Source organism: Balaenoptera borealis, assembly GCF_965194805.1.
Source record: "Balaenoptera borealis genome assembly, chromosome: 3".
In the NCBI taxonomy this organism is placed as follows: domain Eukaryota; kingdom Metazoa; phylum Chordata; class Mammalia; order Artiodactyla; family Balaenopteridae; genus Balaenoptera; species Balaenoptera borealis.
Genome location: NC_138866.1, coordinates 62,407,694 through 62,428,578, shown reverse-complemented (window position 1 = coordinate 62,428,578; position 20,885 = coordinate 62,407,694). Strand labels below are relative to the sequence as shown.

The 20,885-nt window shown below is 37.4% G+C and overlaps 1 protein-coding gene and 1 pseudogene across 11 annotated transcripts in view; one reads left to right on the top strand and one right to left on the bottom strand.

Moving 5' to 3' along the window:
• RALGAPA1 (Ral GTPase activating protein catalytic subunit alpha 1) overlaps positions 1-20,885 on the bottom strand; it is a 227,625-nt gene that overhangs the window by 177,571 nt on the left and 29,169 nt on the right. For all 10 annotated transcript variants that reach the window (XR_014242301.1, XM_082384016.1, XM_082384014.1 and 7 more), the window contains exons 2-3: positions 3,373-3,483; positions 2,769-2,818 (exon numbers count right to left, since the gene is read on the bottom strand). Coding sequence is in view for 9 of the 10 variants with exons in the window: in XM_082384016.1 (XP_082240142.1) it covers positions 2,769-2,818; positions 3,373-3,483 (161 nt within the window). In the remaining variant the exon portion in view is untranslated. The remainder of the gene's footprint in view (positions 1-2,768; positions 2,819-3,372; positions 3,484-20,885) is intronic.
• Positions 19,787-20,835, top strand: LOC309625067 (lysine-rich nucleolar protein 1 pseudogene; annotated as a pseudogene). The gene has a single exon. The product of its transcript is annotated as a lysine-rich nucleolar protein 1 pseudogene (transcript).

Here is a 20,885-nt window from a genome sequence, read left to right as displayed (position 1 = left end):
CTTTGTTGTGGTGCGCGGGCTTCTCATTGTGGTGGCTTCTCTTGTTGCAGAGCACAGGCTCTAGGTGCACAGGCTTCAGTAGTTGTGGCACACGGGCTCAGTAGTTGTGGCTCGCAGGCTCTAGAGCACAGGCTCAGAAGTTGTGGCACACGGGCTTAGTTGCTCTGCGGCATGTGGGATCTTCCCAGACCAGGGCTTGAACCCGTGTCCCCCGCATTGGCAGGCAGATTCTTAACCACTGCACCACCAGGGAAGCCCGGTCTCCAAGCAGTTCTTTCTCTTACTTTGATAAATCTTACAGGGAAAATATTTTGCTTCCACAAAAATCCTATCAAATACTTACACTAAATTAATTCATGTGAACCCAAAGATACTTATATGTTATGATGGCTACGGGTATGAGAACAAAATTTTAAGATTCAGGAGCCCTATAGTTAAGCTAACATATATAGGCTTTCACAAGTTGGGAATAAACACTTTTTACATATAATACTTTCAAAATTTTGTCTATATTTTCCTTTATATATTGCACCTGTGTGGATTATTCTAGTTCAACAGCTGCCTTATTATGCTGCTGAACTACGTTCTCAACACTCATCTGCTTGCTGAATGACATTTGTGTGCGTTTGTTATCATTGCTGCTCTATTATAATTATTTAGAATCACCATTAATTGAATGTTCATAAGGACCAAACACTAGACACTTTATGTAATGATACCTCATTAATCCTCACAACCATCCTAAAAGGAGTGTTCATTGATCTCATTTGACAAATAAAGAAATGGGTTAAGTAATGTGCTTAGGTTAGAAAAGGAAAAACAGAGATTCCAACTTCCATATGCCTATTTCCAAAACTTGTGCTTTTATACTATTCTGTTCAAAGAACAGTATGCATGTTTTTATACTTCTCTATCTTCCTTTTGATGTAATCTTCTTTAGTCCCTCTCATATAAGAGGATGATGAAGAAATTATAAAGTTCTTCACAGATAGATGCTATTCCCACATGAGATACATAAACTTCTTCACCTCTGCCCTCCTATTTCTCTCATACTTAGCCAACAACTGTATAATTATATTTATGGTGGTGTGGAAAGAGATAAAATTATAGAAAATTAAAAAGACAAGTTTGTGAACTACTCGAAAGTACTCCTAAATTATCACTATTATAGTTTAGATTAATCCCATATAAAATGTAAATTTAAATATATTCATCTTTTTTATTCAGTCATATAAAGATGAAAGAAATCATGTATACTCTTAACTACACAGAAGAAAGCAGAATATAAATCCTATGTCATACTGACATTACATACTGATGCTTTTTATTCCAGAAAAAGGAAATCATTTTATTTATAATTTTTTTTAAAATCATCATTAGTCTCTAAAGGTGGAGGTCAGATATTATTGTCCCCATTATAAGTAGAAAAACATCAGCACACAGGTTAAATATTTTTTCCAAAAGATGAAAACCCTATATCTAACATCTCTTTTCCTAATGAAATTCAGTGACTGATTACAAACATTTGTGTTCAAAGAGTAACAAATGACCAGTATATATTACATACAGGAAAATAAGTATTATTTTTTAACAGAAGGAATATTCTGAAAGAGCTTCTATTAACTAGTCAATCATTTCAGTTTCCTGAATATAGGGCAAGCATGAATGTCCGAAGGAACACTTTCCAGGAATTATCATCTTGCTTTCTCTGTGCATACTTTTACTCTTTCTCAAAATATTCATGTTTTAATATTTCCCTTGTAAACAGTTCATGCAAACACTTGGGGAGGTAAATATAAGCAAATTCCTCAGGGTTAATGACTAATGAAAATTAACTGCAGAACAGGTACCAACACCGGTTACTTCTGTCTGGAACTCTTTAAAAAAAAAAAAAACTCTTTTTTTCAGCTGTGACTAACTCAGCAACTAAGAGAGGGATCAAATTCTTCAATTCTTCTAAACCATACTAAAATAGTCAACATACAAAATAGTGAATTATCTTTAATTAGCAGTAGATAGAATAGTTCAATCTTTAGAAACTGATTTCTAAATTCTTTACTATGCTTTTCAAGATACAAGGTCTAATCCTGACTTTCTCCAGTTCTCTAAAATTCTCAATAAAGATCAGAATACTCCTATCACTATTTGATTTGAAAGACAGAATGAAGAGCATGGGGTTATTTGAAAAGCATGTGTGTCCCTCATTTTTATCATTGTGCCAAAAATGAAACAAATTTTAGCAGAGTATCAAATGTTGTTGTTTCCTTCTGTTTATTTAGCAATAAAAATTTGTCCCACCCCAATCCAAAGTAAATGTAGTAGAACAACAATTTATAAAATATTTAAAACTATTTTATACAAGTTTTCAACGAAAAGCAGTTAAAGCAGAAACTATAAACTCCTTAGGTATGTAACAGTTCCATGAATTTACCCTCTCAAGTAAGAATGTTTTGGTTTTTTTGTTTTTTTTAAATTCTCCATTTGTGTAAATCTCCCACAAATTAAAATTTTCTTGTTTGCAGACACAGTGAATATTGTACCAACTGTGGTATCAAATGCATAAAAACATAATTTTATCTGTACCTAAAAATAATATGTGTACCTCAGAAAATAATTAAGAATTAAGTCAGGTATATTTTTAGGTTAAAAAGTGCAACTCAGTTTTTGAAAAGCATGGTAGATTCACAGTGTTTTTTAAATATTCAATATATTCCTTGTACGTTCCAAAAATTAATTTTGGAAAAAAAGTTACATTGGCAGGTACTTACCTCAAAAATAAAAAGTATAGCATCCAATTCCTCCCTTTGAGACTTGTGACCTAAAACATTTTTATAAAAAAAATTTTAAACATTATCATTTTGTCCTCAATGTCAACAACCACTTAAAAAGCTTAAAATATTTCAAGCACTGAAGTTTTTTTTCTCAGTGATTCTTTAATAAAATGTTTAAAGTGTATTCTGTTCAATGTATAGACAATATCATAGCATCTCTCTCTACTCTTTTTAGACTGTTAAATTCAGATTCTACATATTTATGTCTAAAAACAAATCATAATATATTGTGGAGAACTCTAAATGAACTCTAAAAATGAATTTATGAAAATGACTGCTCAAACCTGACATATGCCCCTAGGGCAGAGCAAAGGTGAGAAAACAAGTAAACCTGACCAGAGAAAAAGGAAATCTAAGCCTTTTCAAAATAATAAGGATATTACTACTAACCCATAGTGTGAGAGGGGTGTCTACAAGCTGTCTAACAAAAAGAAGTGAAATAATACTAAAATCCCAATGTCCAAGAGTATATTTTTAAGTGAATGTTTATGACAATTATTTGAAACATCAACATAAGCCAAGACTGATTTTAACATCTTACCTTTCTGTTTAAGACTAGCTTCAATAGTAACAAAATTCTCAAAAAACACATAATATATATGTGAAAAATGTTGGTCAAAAAACTGTTTTAGATCGATGGACTCTGCATTCTCTGAAAAATAAATGAAAACAGTTTTTAGTGATTACTATTTATATCACGTTCAGCAAATATTTATTGTGGCATGTTTCCTTCAAAAATGTCAAAGAACTGCTCTTAAAATTCTATTAAAATATTTAAGAGATGTGTTTATACATTTATATCCTTGTTCTCACAACTTTAGCTTTTAAAGATTTTAGTTTTAATTTTAAAAACTGGTCAAATCAGGTTATCATAATCTTTGTTTACTAAAAGAAAACAATGCCTCAGAAAGTTTTATCCAAAATCATTAAAAAAGAAGTTCTATTTTCAATTCACAGCTATGCTCTCCTAACTTTTCCCCAAGACAGTTAAAAATCAGTATTTCTAAGAGTAATAATACATGTCTAAAATACATTTACTTTAAATATCTAACAATAGGCTTTGCAAATAGGCACTTAAGTATTACAAAACTCAGGTAATACTCTTCTATAAGAACTGTCAGTATAGTCCAAGGCAGAGAAACTGAACATTTAACTGTATGCAGAGCAGAAAGTGTTGGGTACTAACACAAAATTACTTTCAAAACTCAATGAGGGGTGAAGGTGGGGAAAGAAGAAACGCCTGACAGAGAATGTATTATCTGAAAAGACCTCTAAGAACAGGAAGGACTTTGGACATAAAGTGGTGGGTTTGAATGAGAAAGACATTCTCGGCATAAACAAAGACATGAAGTGAGGAAAGTAGGATAGGATGCAGAAAAATAATTCATTTTGGCTAGCTCTGAGCATTTTGATAAAAATAAAATAGAAAAAGCATCCTTGATATGTCAAAAAATATCATAAGTGCAAACTAAGGAAATGGGATTTATTATTTAAAGCAAGATATCTGTGTCGTAGGTGTATATGTACTTATGTATTTTATTGTTTGGTTTATTTTCAGGGGGTGAGAAAGTTGGGGAAAAGGGGAGGAATTAAGAACTTTTACTTTATATACTTCCTACTATTCAAATTCCTTTACAAAAAGCACATGTCTTTTATAATAAACAAATTTGAAAAAGGCAACTGGAAAAACAAAGATTTTTTTGAACCTGGGAGTAAAATGAAGAATAAACTAATAACTGCTGATAAACTCAAGTTAAAGGTAAACATCAATTAATTTCTTGGAATGCTCTAAGGCTGAATGGAAGATTTCATAATAAAGTTAACTAGTAACAACACACAGACAGCACTTTAAACTCTGGTGTATTATCTTACCCTATGAATATTCATAAATCTTTAATGACATCTCATCTACGGAATTTTCCAAGACCGTTTCCCTTTTGTTTTGCCCTCCCCAAGGAAGGAATGGATGCCCTCTCCTCTCTATTCCCCTGTGTTCTCTACATTTCTCTCTCATGGAAATAATTATGTCTCAAGTGTTTCCTTGTCTTTCTTCCAGGACTAGTCTATAGTTTCTTTAGGATAGAAAGTGTGTCTACCTTAGTATTTCCAAAACCTAAATAAGCACAGGGCTGAGCACATATGTACTCAAATGTGTCTTATTATTAATCAAATAAATTATTTTAATGTTATTGTATTCATTTTGTAGCTTGGAAACTTTTTATCTTAATTTTATTTTTATTTAGACTGCATAACCTACTGACAGGCAAAATAGCACTGCTTCATCTTGACTGGAATTAGAACACCCAGATTCCATTCCTACCTGTAACACTATCTGTGTACATTTTCACAGAACTAGGGGAAAAAATAATAGTAATGGCTAACACAAACAATGTTTTCTATATGCCAGACACTCTTCTAAGCCCTTTACAGAAATTAATTCCTAAAGTCCTCAGAACAACACTATGAAATAAGTACTACTATTATCCCTAACTCTAAAGATGAGAAAACAGGTATACAGAGTTTAAGTAATTCAGTTAGTAAGAAACAGAGTCATGGATTTAAACCCCACACAGCCTGGATTTAGTGCCCATGCTCTTAACCTCTATGTTATTCAGTTTCCAGTGTAATATTGATACATCTATAAGAAAAATAAGAAAAGAACACTAGTAGTTTATCTGTTATCTGCCTGTAAGAAGATAAGAATAATTGTCATTGAATACTAGTTAAACATATTTTAGAGACTACCAAAATAAAACACATACACTGAGATAAACAGGAAAAGTATTCTGTTTTCCCCACTGAGTAGTTTGAAGTAACAAAGAACTATGAAATGAGAATGAAATAGACTACTATAATTACCACTAAATTTCCTGAAATTAATGTTTCAAACAAAACTAATGTCCCAGGGGAAAGAAGAAAATGAGAACAATAACAAAGCAAAACAAAAAAATCAAAACAAAAAAAAAGCAAACATGAATCAACTCAAGATTTTGCAACATAAATTTAGGAGCCAAGATAGTCTCTCTCAATTTCCTTCCCATACAGCATGTTACACAAAGCCTGGAAACTACATACTTGCTAATAAAAAAATACTGCATCAAAATTAGGTCAATTTGTTTTTTACTCTGTATCTATTTGTAATGAACTAGTTAGCAAATAAAAACTCTTATATTTTTGCTCACCAATTCACAAAATTTACATAGTGGGGGAAAACAGGAAGAAACACAAAAAAGGTGGATATAAGAGAATAAGAAGGTTTCACTTATTTAAAAAGAAGTCTCTCTAAAAAACAGTAACACAGAAGGAAAATATAAAAGGAAGGAAATCCACAAAGAAAGAGATTATGGAAAAACTTCTACCCAATACCTTTCCCCCAAAAATGCCCCATAACCCATTATGTTTTCTCTTTTTGTGAATGCCTCCATTACCTTTAGTCAGCATGGCTCCTAATTATGTCACATTAGTTAGTACAACTGTCCCTCGGTATCAGCAGGTGATGGTTCCAGGAACCCATCAGATGCCAAAATCCGAGGATGCTCAAGTCCCTTATATACAATGACATAGTATTTGCATATAATCTATGCACATCCTCCCACACACTCTAGATTACTTATAATACCGGACACAATGTAAATGCTATGTAAATAGTTGCCTGGGTGCAGCAAATTCAAGTTTTGCTTTCTGGAATTCTCCAGAATTTTTTTTCCTGAGTATTTTTGATCCAAAGTAGGTTGAATCTGAGGATGTGGACCCACCCTTCCAAAATGGAGTGCCAACTGTATCATTCTCTTACAGATACTGGATGCTCTTTGGGAGCAGAAAGCATGCCTTAGCCTCTTTTATCTTTCAAATTTTTTCAAAATTTTAATCTGAGGAAGTGCTTTGCATAGTGCTAAACTGATGGTTGGCACTTAAAAAAAGTTTAAGCATTCAAAAACTTCCATTTTTAGAAATACTTCTGTTTGATTTGCAATGTTCATGAATTAGTATTTCCTTAAAGAAATCAAATAAACATTTCAACCACAAATTAAGATTGAAGTTTCTGAGATTTTAAAAAAACTGATTCAGGCTTAGGAATGCTTTGAAGACCTTTGCGAATACTAACTTTAAGTAGCAAAATAGTTCTAGACTTCATTTAGTTTTCACAAATAAAATTTCAGTTGTCTCTAGGATCTTTTTATGAATAAGCTTCAAGAACCTAATTAATATATTTACTTCCTACTACATCTTTTGAAGACATCTAAGCTCTATAACAAATCTATAATTAAAAATTACAAAATTCAGAAGGCCAGTTTACCTGACCTTAAATTTCAGATACCTGTACTAAATACTTCCCTAGAAAAGTTATCACATAACCCACGCTAGAAGACCAAAAATTCAACAAATTTTATAATACCATCATTCTTCTTCCTCATCTATAAAAAAAAAAAAGCCACCATTTAGAACTTTTCCTCAAATGATGGCATTATAATACACTAATCTGTGAAGTGTATCACAAGTAACCTGCTCCTAATAATAAAGTACTGAACAATGCAAATTATTGCCTTAAAATAATCAATAATAATGAGGACTGATCCAACAATACAGTGAGTAACACAAAAACCCCTCTAATTGCAGAGACACAGAAATGCTGGATAAAAATAAATAATACAAGCTCAAAAAAAAAAAAAAAAGTAAGAGGAGAAGGAGTAGAAGTGAAGAAAAGAGAGTAAGTAGGAAAGGAGGAAGTGGAATGGAGGAAGAGGTGCCATGAGGGAGAGGAGGATGGTGAGAATGTGGTATAGAGAAAGGCAGGGAGGGGTTGAAGGGGAAATATGGAGGAAAGGAGATAGGAAGGAAGTAAGGATGAGGAGAAGGGAGAATGCATAAGGGAAAAGAAACACAAAAATGTAGTATTAAAATATAAGCAATATGGAGTCAAGCACAAATAAGGGGGGAAGCAGAAAAGTAAGAGGAAAACAGAAAGAAGGTGCAAGAGAGAAGAAGGGGGTAAAACCACACAAATAGGCTGGAAAATTATAAACAATACATTATCAAGTTCTAAGAAAAGAGGAGCGTATATGAGAAGGGAGAAGAAATTGAGAAAAGGGAGGAAGAGAAGGGAGGACAAAAGGAGGAAACAGAGAAACAGTAAGTTGGAAGACAGACTGATGCTATTACTCAGAATGTAGCACAGAAAAATAATAAGATGGAAACAGACTGCCTGAGAAGTTCCAAGAACAAAGATAAAATGTAAGCAATATTCAAAGAAATAAGGTCTGAGTACTATCTAAAATTGGTGAAATATGTAAATAAATCTTCAGACTGAAAAAGCATAGTGATTCCCAAGCAGGATGAACACAAATCCACACACAGTCACATCCTAACTCCACAAACAAAATGGAAATACTAAAACCAAGAAAAGTTACCTACATAGAAATATCAAAACTAACAACAGACTTCTCATCAGCCCAATAGAGGCAAGAAGACAATGCAATTTTATATCGAAAGAACTAAGGGAAAATAATAATCATCCTAAAATTCTAATTCAGCTAAACTACTGTTCAATAAGATGAACATGAAAATAAAGAAAAGGCATTTTCTAACATACTTAGAGTTTAACACTTAAAAACCCTCACTCAAAGAATTACAAAAGATAGATTTCTGAATGCATAGACGTAAAGTCACATGCGAGAGTGAGAAGCAAGAAGCAAAGATGAGCTAAGAAACCGGAAAATGTGTGGGTAAATCTCAATGAGCACTGACTGTTAACAAAAGTACTAATGCAAAAGGTTACTAACAAGGAGGAAGTAAAATAATGGGCAATAATGTGAAAGATGAAACAAATGCTGGAGAATTTTAAGATCTTATTTAACAGGACAGTAGAAACAGTGATGAACTCTAGACTTCAATATTAGTATGCTACTGAAGTTTTTGAGTTACCAATAAGAGAATAACAACAATGCATAACTTCTAATCATTAGAAGGGAAAAAGAATATAGAAAAGCTTATCAATCTAACAGACATGAGTAAAGAAAAGCACCCCAAAAAAGTGAATGAGGTGACAGAAATAAATATAAATATACAAGTAACTACAAAAAAGTTAATGGATTAAATACCACAGTTAAGAGAGAGCTGTAATCATACTGGATTTAAAAATACACACAGAAGTCAAGCTACAAAGTATTTACTAAGAAAAGTATTTTTAACCCAAATACTAACCAAAAATACCAACAGTAATCACGCAAGAGACAAAAAGTAAACATTAAGGCAAGAATTACTACAATTAAAGAGGTCAATGTATTTTGACAAAAGGCTCTATTTACCAGGAAGCTTTAATTTCAATTTTGCATGAAGAGTTATAAAAAGCAAAAGCTGACAGATTTCTAAGGAAAAGCAAACCCGTTTATAGTGTGGTAGCTTTTAACACATCTGTCTCATATTTAACAGAAGTAAGTAGTTAAGTATACACAAGATTTGAACAACAAAAGGAGCACTTTACCTGTAACACTCAAAATTCAAGAGAGTATAAATCTTCTTCTCACGTAAAAGTAAGGTATTTATAAAAACTGAACTACTGGGGACGTCCCTGGTGGTACAGTGGGTTAAGACTCTGCACTCCCAAAGCAGGGAGCCCGGGTTCAATCCCTGGTCAGGAAACTAGATCCTGCACGCCGCAACCAATACCCTACGTGGCACAACTAAAAAAGCCCGCATGCCACAACTAAAAAGAGCCCACATGCAGCAAGGAAGATCCCGCACGCGGAAACAAAGATCCTGAATGCTGCAACTCAGACCCGGCACAGCCAAATAAAAAAGTAAAAAAATAAATAACATAAATATTAAAAACAAAAAAAGTTTAAAAACTGAACTAGTAAGGACACAAACTAAATAGAAAAAGAACCAAGAATAACTTAGCACATACCATGCTCTCTGACCAAAATGAACTAAAATTAAGAATTAATAGGGGCTTCCCTGGTGGCGCAGTGGTTGAGAATCTGCCTGCCAATGCAGGGGACACGGGTTCGAGCCCTGGTCTGGGAAGATCCCACATGCCGCGGAGCAACTGGGCCCGTAAGCCACAACTACTGAGCCTGCGCATCTGGAGCCTGTGCTCCGCAACAAGAGAGGCCACGATAGTGAGAGGCCCGCGCACCACGATGAAGAGTGGCCCCCGCTTGCCACAACTAGAGAAAGCCCTCGCACAGAAATGAAGATCCAACACAGCCAAAATAAATTAATTAATTAAAAAAAAAAAGAGTTAATAACTACGGACTTCCCTGGTGGCACAGTGGTTAAGAATCCGCCTGCCAGAGGAGGAGCTTCAATATGGCGGAAGAGTAAAACGCAGAGATCACCTTCCTCCCCACAAATACATCTACACGAGGAACAACTCCTACAGAACACCTACTGAACACTCGCAGAAGACCTCAGACTTCCCAAAAGGCAAGAAACTCCCCAACTACCTGGGTAGGGCAAGAGAAAAAGAAAAAACAGAGACAAAAGAATAGGGACGGGACCTGCACCAGTGGGAGGGAGCTGTGAAGGAGGAAAGGTTTCCACACACTAGGAAGCCCCTTCGCGGGCAGAGACTGCAGGTGGCGGAGGGGGAAAGCTTTGGAGCCATGGAGGAGAGCGCAGCTACAGGGATTCAGAGGGCAAAGCGGAGAGATTCCTGCACAGAGGATCCAGCCGACCAGCACTCAGCAGCCGGAGAGGCTTGTCTGCTCACCCGCCGGGGCGGGCAGGGGCTGGGAGCTGAGGCTCGGGTTTCGGTCGTATCCCAGGGAGAGGACTGGGGCTGGCTGCATGAACACAGCCTGAAGGGGGCTAGTGCGCCACAGCTAGCCAGGAGGGAGTCCGGGAAAAAGTCTGGAGCTGCCGAAGAGGCAAGACACTTTTTCTTGCCCCTTTGTTTCCTGGTGCGTGAGGAGGGGATTAAGAGCACAGCTTAAAGGAGCTCCAGGGACAGGCGCGAGGTGCGGCTATCAGCGCGGACCCCAGAGACAGGTATGAGACGCTAAGGTTGCTGCTGCAGCCACCAAGAAGACTGTGTGTGAGCACAGGTCACTATCGACACCTCCCCTGCAGGGAGCCTGTGCAGCCCACCACTGCCAGGGTCCCGTGATCCAGAGACAACTTCCCCGGGAGAACGCACTGCGCGCCTCAGGCTGGTGCAACGTCACGCCGGCCTCTGCCGCCGCAGGCTCGCCCCGCATTCCATACCCCTCCCTCCCCCCGGCCTGAGTGAGCCAAAGCCCCCGAATCAGCTGCTCCTTTAACTCCGTTCTGTCTGAGTGAAGAACAGATGCCCTCAGGCGACCTACGTGCACAGGCGGGGCCAACTCCAAAGCTGAACGCCAGGAGCTGTGCGAACAGAGAAGAGAAAGGGAAATCTCTCCCAGCAGCCTCAGGAGCAGCGGATTAAATCTCCACAATCAACTTGATGTACCCTGCATCTGTGGAATACCTGAATAGACAACGAATCATCCCAAATTGAGGAGGTGGACTTTGGGAGCAACGATATATATATTTTTTTCCCTTTTTCTCTTTTTGTGACTGTGTGTGTGTATCCTTCTGTGTGTGATTTTGTCTGTATAGCGTTGCTTTTACCATTTGTCCTAGGGTTCTGTCTGTCCGTTGTTGGTTTTTTTTTTTATTTTTAAGTATAGTTTCTAGTGCTTGTTATCATTGGTGGATTTGGTTTTTGGTTTGGTCACTCTCTTCTTTCTTTCCTTTTTTTTAAAATTTTTATTACTTAAAAACAATTTTTTAAATAATTATTTCTTATTTTTTATTTTAATAATTTTTATTTTATTTTATTTTCTTCTTTCTTTCTTTCCTTCTTTTCTCCCTTTTATTCTAAGCCATGTGGATGAAAGGCTCTTGGTGCTCCAGCCAGGCGTCAGGGCTGTGCCTCTGAGGTGGGAGAGCCAACTTCAGGACACTGGTCCACAAGAGACCTCCCAGCTCCACGTAATGTCAAACGGCGAAAATCTCCCAGAGATCTCCATCTCAATGCCAAGACACAGCTCCATTCAACGACTACCAAGGTACAGTGCTGGATACCCTATGCCAAACAACTAGCAAGACAGGAACACAACCCTACCCATTAGCAGAGAGGCTGCCTAAAATAATAATAAGGCCACAGACACTTCAAAACACACCACCAGAGGTGGACATGCCCACCAGAAAGAAAAGATCCAGTCTCATCCACCAGAACACAGGCACTAGTCCCCTCCACCAGGAAGCCTACAAAACTCACTGAACCAACCTTAGCCACTAGGGACAGACACCAAAAACAACAGGAACTACGAACCTGCAGCCTGTGAAAAGGAGACCCCAAGCACAGTAAGTTAAGCAAAATGAGAAAACAGAGAAACACACAGCAGATGAAGGAGCAAGGTAAAAACCCACCAGACCTAACAGATGAAGAGGAAATAGGCAGTCTACCTGAAGAAGAATTCAGACTAATGATAGTCAACATGATCCAAAATCTTGGAAATAGAATGGAGAAAATACAAGAAACGTTTAACAGGGAACTAGAAGAACTAAAGAGCAAACAAACAATGGTGAACAACACAATAAATGAAAATAAAGATTCTCTAGAAGGAATCAATAGCAGAAAAACTGAGGCAGAAGAATTGGTAAGTGACCTGGAAGATAAAATAGTCGAAATAACTACTACAGAGCAGAATAAAGAAAAAAGAATGAAAAGAATTGAGAACAGTCTCAGAGACCTCTGGGACAACATTAAACGCACCAACATTCGAATTATAGGGGTCCCAGAAGAAGAAGAGAAAAAGAAAGGGACTGAGAAAATATTTGAAGAGATTATAGTTGAAAACTTCCCTAATATGGGAAAGGAAATAGTTAATCAAGTCCAGGCAGCACAGAGTCCCACACAGGATAAATCCAAGGAGAAACATGCCAAGACACATATTAATCAAACTATCAAAAATTAAATACAAAGAAAAAATATTAAAAGAAGCAAGAGAAAAACAGCAAATAACATACAAGGGAATCCCCATAAGGTTAACAGCTGATCTTTCAGCAGAAACTCTGCAAGCCAGAAGGGAGTGGCAGGACATATTTAAACTGATGAAGGGGAAAAGCCTACAACCAAGATTACTCTACCCAGCAAGGATCTCATGCAGATTTGATGGAGAAATTAAAACCTTTACAGACGAACAAAAGCTAAGGGAATTCAGCACCACAAAACCACCTTTACAACAAATGCTAAAGGAACTTCTCTAGGCAGGAAACACCAGAGAAGGAAAAGACCTACAATAAAAAACCCAAAACAATTAAGAAAATAGCAATAGGAACATATATATCAATAATTACCTTAAATGTAAATGGATTAAATGCTCCAACCAAAAGACATAGACTGGCTGAATGGATATAAAAACAAGACCTGTATATATGCTGTCTACAAGAGACCCACTTCAGACCTAGGGACACATACAGACTGAAAGTGAGGGGATGGAAAAAAGATACTCCATGAAAATGGAAATCAAAAGAAAGGTGGAGTAGCAATTCTCGTATCAGACAAAATAGACCTTAAAACAAAGACTATTACAAGAGACAAAGAAGGACACAACATAATGATCAAGAGATCAATCCAAGAAGATAAAACAATTGTAAATATTTATGAACCCAACAAAGGAGCACCTCAATACATAAGGCAAATACTAACAGCCATAAAAGGGGAAATCGACAGTAACACAATCATAGTAGGGGACTTTAACACCCCACTTTCACCAATGCACAGATCATCCAAAATGAAAATAAATAAACACAAGCTTTAAATGATACATTAAACAAGATGGACTTAATGACTTAATTGATATTTATAGGACATTCCATCCAAAAACAACAGAAAACACTTTCCTCTCAAGTGCTCATGGAACATTCTCCAGGATAGATCATATCTTGGGTCACAAATCAAGCCTTGGTAAATTTAAGAAAATTGAAATCGTATCAAGTATTTTTTCCGACCACAACGCTATGAGACTAGGTATCAATTACAGGAAAAAATCTGTAAAAAATACAAACACATGGAGACTAAACAATACACTACTTAATAACCAAGAGATCACTGAAGAAATCAAAGAGGAAATCAAAAAATACCTAGACAAATGACAATGAAAGCATGACGACCCAAAACCTATGGGATGCAGCAAGAGCAGTTCTAAGAGGGAAGTTTATAGCAGTACAATCCTACCTCAAGAAACAAGAAACATCTCAAATAAACAACCTAACATTACACCTAAAGCAATTAGAGAAAGAAGACCAAAAAAACCCCAACGTTAGCAGAATGAAAGAAATCATAAAGATCAGATCAGAAATAAATGAAAAAGGAATGAAGGAAACAATAACAAAGATCAATAACACTAAAAGCTGGTTCTTTGAGAAGATAAACAAAATTGATAAACCATTAGCTATACTCATCAAGAAATAAAGGGAGAAGACTCAAATCAATAGGATTAGAAATGAAAAAGGAGAAGTAACAACTGACACTGCAGAAATACAAAGGATAATAAGAGATTACTACAAGCAGCTATATGCCAATAAAATGGACAACCTGGAAGAAAGCAAACTCTTAGAAATGCACAACCTTCCGAGACTGAACCAGGAAGAAACAGAAAATATGAACAGACCAATCACAAGCACTGAAATTGAAACTGTGATTTAAAATCTTCCAACAAACAAAAGCCCAGGACCAGATGGCTTCACAAGAGAATTCCATCAAACATTTAGAGAAGAGCTAACACCTATCCTTCTCAAACTCTTCCAAAATATAGTAGACGGAGGAAATCTCCCAAACTCATTCTACGACACCACTATCACCCTGATACCAAAACCAGACAAAGATGTCACAAAAAAAGAAAACTACAGACCAGTATCACTGATGAACATAGATGCAAAAATCCTCAACAAAATACTACCAAACAGAATCCAACAGCACATTAAAAGGATCATACACCATGATCAAGTGGGGTTTATCCCAGGAATGCAAGGATTCTTCAATATACGCAAATCAATCAATGTGATATACCATATTAAGAAGCTGAAGGATAAAAACCATATGATCATCTCAATAGATGCAGAGAAAGCTTTCGACAAAATTCAATACCCATTTATGATAAAAACCCTGCAGAAAGTAGACATAGAGGTAACTTACCTCAACATAATAAAGGCCATATATGACAAACCCACAGCCAACCTCATCCTCAATGGTGAAAAACTGAAACCATTTCCACTAAGATCAGGAACAAGACAAGGTTGCCCACTCTCACCACTATTATTCAACATAGTTTTGGAAGTTTTAGCCACAGCAATCAGAGAAGAAAAAGAAATAAAAGGAATCCAAATCGGAAAAGAAGAAGTAAAGCTGTCACTGCTTGCAGATGACATGATACTATACATAGAGAATCCTAAAGATGTTACCAGAAAACTACTAGAGCTAATCAATGAATTTGGTAAAGTAACAGGATACAAAATTAATGCACAGAAATCTCTTGCATTCCTATACACTAATGATCAAAAATCTGAAAGAGAAATTAAGGAAACACTCCCATTTACCACTGCAACAGAAAGAATAAAATACCTAGGAATAAACCTAGCTAAGGAGACAAAAGACCTGTATGCAGAAAACTATAAGACATTGATGAAAAAAATTAAAGATGATACAAACAGATGGAGAGATATACTGTGTTCTTGGATTGGAGGAATCAACATTTTGAAAATGACTATACTACCCAAAGCAGTCTACAGATTCAATGCAATCCCTATCAAACTACCAATGGCATTTTTCAAGAACCAGAACAAAAAATTTCACAATTTGCATGGAAACACAGAACACCCCGAATAGCCAAAGCAATCCTGAGAAAGAAAAATGGAGCTGGAGGAATCAGGCTCCCAGACTTCAGACTATACTACAAAGCTACAGTAAGCCAGACAGTATGGTATTGCCACAAAAACAGAAATATAGATCAATGGAAAAGGATAGAAAGTCCAGAGATAAACCCATGCACATATGGTCACCTTATCTTTGATAAAGCAGGTGAGAATATACAATGGAGAAAAGACAGCCTCTTCAATAAGTGGTGCTGGGAAAACTGGACAGCTACATGTAAAAGAATGAAATTAGAACACTCCCTAACACCATACACAAAAATAAACTCAAAATGAATTAAAGACCTAAATGTAAGGCCAGACACTATCAAAGTCTTAGAGGAAAACATAGGAAGAACACTCTTTGACATAAATCACAGCAAGATCCTTTTTGACCCACTCCTAGAGAAATGGAAATGAAAACAAAAAATAAACAAATGGGACCTAATGAAACTTAAAAGCTTTTGCACAGCAAAGGAAAACATAAACAAGACGAAGAAACAACCCTCAGAATGGGAGAAAATATTTGCAAATGAAGCAAGTGACAAAGGATTAATCTCTAAAATATACAAGCAGCTCATGCAGCTCAATATCAAAAAAACAAATGACCCACTCCAAAAATGGGCAGAAGACCTAAACAGACATTTCTCCAAAGAAGATATACCGATTGCCAACAAACACATAAAAGGATGCTCAACATCACTGATCAGTAGAGAAATGCAAATCAAAACTACAGTGAGGTGTCACCTCACACCACTCAGAACAGCCATCGTCCAAAAGTCTACAAACAATAAATTCTGGAAAAGGTGTGGCGAAAAGGGAACCCTCCTGCACTGTTGGTGGGAATGTAAATTGATACAACCGCTATGGAGAATAGTATGGAGGTTCCTTAAAAAACTAAAAATAGAACTACCATACGACCCAGCAATCCCACTAGTGGGCATATACCTTCAGAAAACCATAATTCAAAAAGACTCATGTACCACAATATTCACTGCAGCACTATTTACAATAGTCAGAACATGGAAGCAACCTAAGTGTCCATGACAGATGAATGGATAAAGATGTGGCACATGTATACAATGGAATATTAGCCATAAAAATAAACGAAATTGAGTTATTTGTAGTGAGGTGGATGGACCTAGAGTCTGTCATACAGAGTGGAGTAAGTCAGAAAGAGAAAAATAAATACCGTATGCTAACACATATATATGGAATCTAAAAAGAAAAAAAAATGGTTCTAAGAACTTCGGGGCAGGACAAGAATAAAGACACAGACATAGAGAATGGACTTGGGGACACGGGGAGGGGGAAGGGTAAGCTGTGAGGAAGTGAGAGGTTGGCATGGACATATATACACTAACAAATGTAAAACAGATAGCTAGTGGGAAGCATCCACATAGTACACGGAGATCAGCTCGGTGCTTTGTGACCACCTAAAGGGGTGGGATAGGGACGGTGGGAGGGAGATGCAAGAGGCAGGGGATACAGGGATATATGTATACGTACAGCTGATTCCCTTTGTTATACAGCAGAAACTAACACACCATTGTAAAGCAATTATACTCCAATAAAGATGTTAAAAAAAAAAAAGAAAAAGGTAGAGGAAACAGATGAAATTAATTTGAATGTATTATATTTAATCAATATATCAAAAATATTATTTCAATATATAATAAAAATACAAATTATTAGTGACATAAAAAACCTATAAACATAAAGTAAAATAAAAATTATTCTCTTGCCTTCAAAGATTCGACATAGGCATGGAGGAAATGAGATAGAGTGAAAAAGGGAATCTATAAAGATACAATGTCTGATTTAAGAGCAACGTCAATTCTGTTTTATCAAACATACTATAAGCATAGAGACATAAAGATAAGGCAAAGGCAAACAGTTATAATCACTTATGTTTACTTAATAGTTTACATTTGCATAGATAGCACTTTTACAGTTACACAAACATGATCTGACTCATTCTCCACGAATATATTTTTGAAATAGGTTTATTATCTCCACCTTCTGAGGAAATTAAGCCTGAGAGAAGTTAGGTAACAAGTCCAGGTCACACAAAGCTATTAAACAGTTCCAAATCAGCTTTTCTGAGCCCTCAATCAACACCACCATATTAGCTACACTTCAGGTGGTACGCCAAAGCATAATATAACCTTGTGACCAATTTTAATCAAATTCATTCTGAAAGAACAGTATTTTTAAAGAATTACTTGAAAGCTACACAGTCCTGTAGAGGCTGAGATAGATATTCTGAAGTTTTAGGACAGATAGTGAAAATTTTTAGTTTGATACTTCATGACCTCTTACCTGAATTTTATTAGTAGCCTCCTACCTAATCTCACACCATTTGAAGCCCACTTTTTATCCATCCTCCACATACTGCTACCAGAATAATTTACCAAACCTGAGTCCAACTACCGGTATCACTCATCAGCTTAAAATACTTAAGGGGTTTCCCACTGTAAACAGGATAAGCCTGGGTTCCTTCATATGATATACAAGTCCTATTTTCCTTCCCTAACATCCTAATATCTTGTCCACTACCCACTACACAGTAAGGAACTAAATAAATTATGATACATCCATACAAATGAATAGGCAGCCACTAAAAATATTCAAAAAAGAACATTTTAATAAAACTGAAAAACATTAAGTATTTATAGTTTAAAAAGCAAGTTATAAGTAGGTAATATCAGTGAGTTAGTGGAATAAGGAACTCTGAAAATCTCTTCCTCCATTAAAAACAACTAAACAAAAGCAAAAACAGTAAAAATCAACCTTTTCGGAGACCTGGAAATTAATCAAAGGCTCGCAACAATCAAGCACATTTTTTCAAGAAAAATGGATGAATCTCAGTAAGAACAGTTAGCTCTGTGGCATTTCAAACTTACTGTGTTCCCATTCCCCATCCTCATCTCCATAGCAGCATTAAAAACCAACAGCCCAGGATCACAGTGAGAAACAGCAGCCTATGGGTCACTGGAGGAGTCAGAACAGAACTGGAGTTCTTTCAAAGCTTCACTCTAAGAGAAATGTCAATATTTGACTTATCTAGCTGCTCCTTCGAAAATCCAGCTTGCAAAGCTTGTCATTATTTGAGGTAACTCAGAACTCACACACTGCAACAGCTTTTCCCCTGGAGACATTTGTGGGAAACAATCAGTGGCAATTACTTAACACCACAGCTGCCTGAGGCAGCAACCACTGATGAGGCAAACAACTAACCAAAAAAAAACTTAAAAGGAAAAATATAGGGAATGTGCTATCCACAGGGAACTTTAAAGAGCTATGACATATTAAGGGGATTATAGAAAGCCATGTGCTGAGCTGCAAGCATACTAAGGAAAGTCTGGAAAAAGATTTAAACTTTCACCTCTGTCTGATCTTGAGGTTACACAAGAAAGATGTGAAGGCTAAAAAAGTATTGTAAACTGTTTCTTGAATACTGACAGTATGTCCCAATACACACAGAGAGCCCCTTGGCAAAGACTAGGAAACTTACTGACTCCAGGCTTGTAAGGAAGTATCCGTGCAGTCATTAGCTGACCACTAAGTTGAACGAGTAAAGAATGCAGTGGTCACATAGGAGAAAGAAAATACACTGCACAGTTAGTTCAGGAAAGTCATTAAAGAATCACACAGCAACAATAACAACAGAAACAACAACAAACCCTGGGGGAGAGGGAGAAAGTGGTTACCAGAGTTGCTGTATTATTTAAAATGTCAGTTTATCAACAAAATTACAAGACACACAAAGAAACAAGAAAGTATGCCCCTGCTGCGGAGCAACTAAGCCCGTGCACCACAACTGCTGAGCCTGCGCTCTACAGCCTGTGAGCCACAACTACTGAGCCCACGTGCCACAACTACTGAAGCCACATACCTAGAGCCTGGGCTCCACAACAAAGAGAAGCCACTGCAACGAGAAGCCCATGCACCGCAACGAAGAGGAGCCCCCACTCATCACAACTAGAGAAAGCCCGCGTGCAGCAATGAAGACCCAACGCAGCCAAAAATAAATAAGTAAATATAAATGATTTTTTTTTTAAAAAAAGGAAAGTATGCCCCAGCTCTCATGTGGAGGCAGGGAAGTTTGGCCTTTGGGAATGACCACTAAGACTCACAAAGGAGACCTGGGCCTTGGGCTCCCAGAGAAAAAGAAGAAGAAGAAAAAGAAAGTAGTCAAAGAACCAGAGACTCAATACTAGGTTTTAAATAGTGACAATTATTTCACAGAGGTTTGTCCCACAAGAGCCACACCACCCTCGAAGAATGTGGTCCAAGAGCAGGCACCCAAAATGCCTCTAGTGAAGAAAAAGAACGGTCATAGCCCTGTCTGTGAGGAGCCCCTAGAACCTGAGGCCACGTTACATGCTGGACGGACTGAGCCGTCACCCAGCCCCAGGAAGCAGGCACTTGGTCCATGCAAGTCACTCAATGGGGAGAAGAGGAAGTCCATGTCCCCTGGCTTGAGGGTGAAGACCTCCCCAGACCCCAAGCAGGTCGAGGAGGTATCAGAGTTGGCAAGAAGCTCAAAAAACACAAGAAGGAGAAAAACGCCCAGGAAGCTACAGCCTTCTCAGCCAGGGACCCTTGGTTCTGAGAGGTCAGGGATGCTTTGTGCACTTTCTCAGTTGGGAAAGATGGCATCTGGGAGCAGGCAGCCTCGGGACAGAAACAGAAGTAGGGGAGCCCCAGGGAACACAACGCAAAGATGAAGCAATGTGAAGATGAAGGAGAAAAAGAAAATCCACCAGGAGGGACATACCCCTCCTGGGGCACCCTGAGCTCTCCAGGTCCGGGGTGAGCAGCCCTAGGAAAGAAGCCAGTCAAAGTTGAAGCTCCAGAATACATCCCAATAGGAGGTGGCCCCAAGGCTCCTGTGAAGAAGAAAATGAAGCCCAAGAAAAAGGCAGAGCAGGCAGACACTGAGCAGCCAGCTCTAAAGAGGAAGAAGAGGCAGGAGAGCAGAGGAGGAGGAGAACCTTGGGACGAGGAGCCCAACACGGACTTGGAGGTGGTGTTGGAAAAGAAAGGCAACATGGACAAGGCACACATAGGCCAGGTGCAGCCTGGTCCTCATCCCTCCCGTGCATCTTCCCTCCCCTAGATGCACACTCGCCTCCTGCCAAGCCACAAGATCCTGGTCCCAGAGGCATT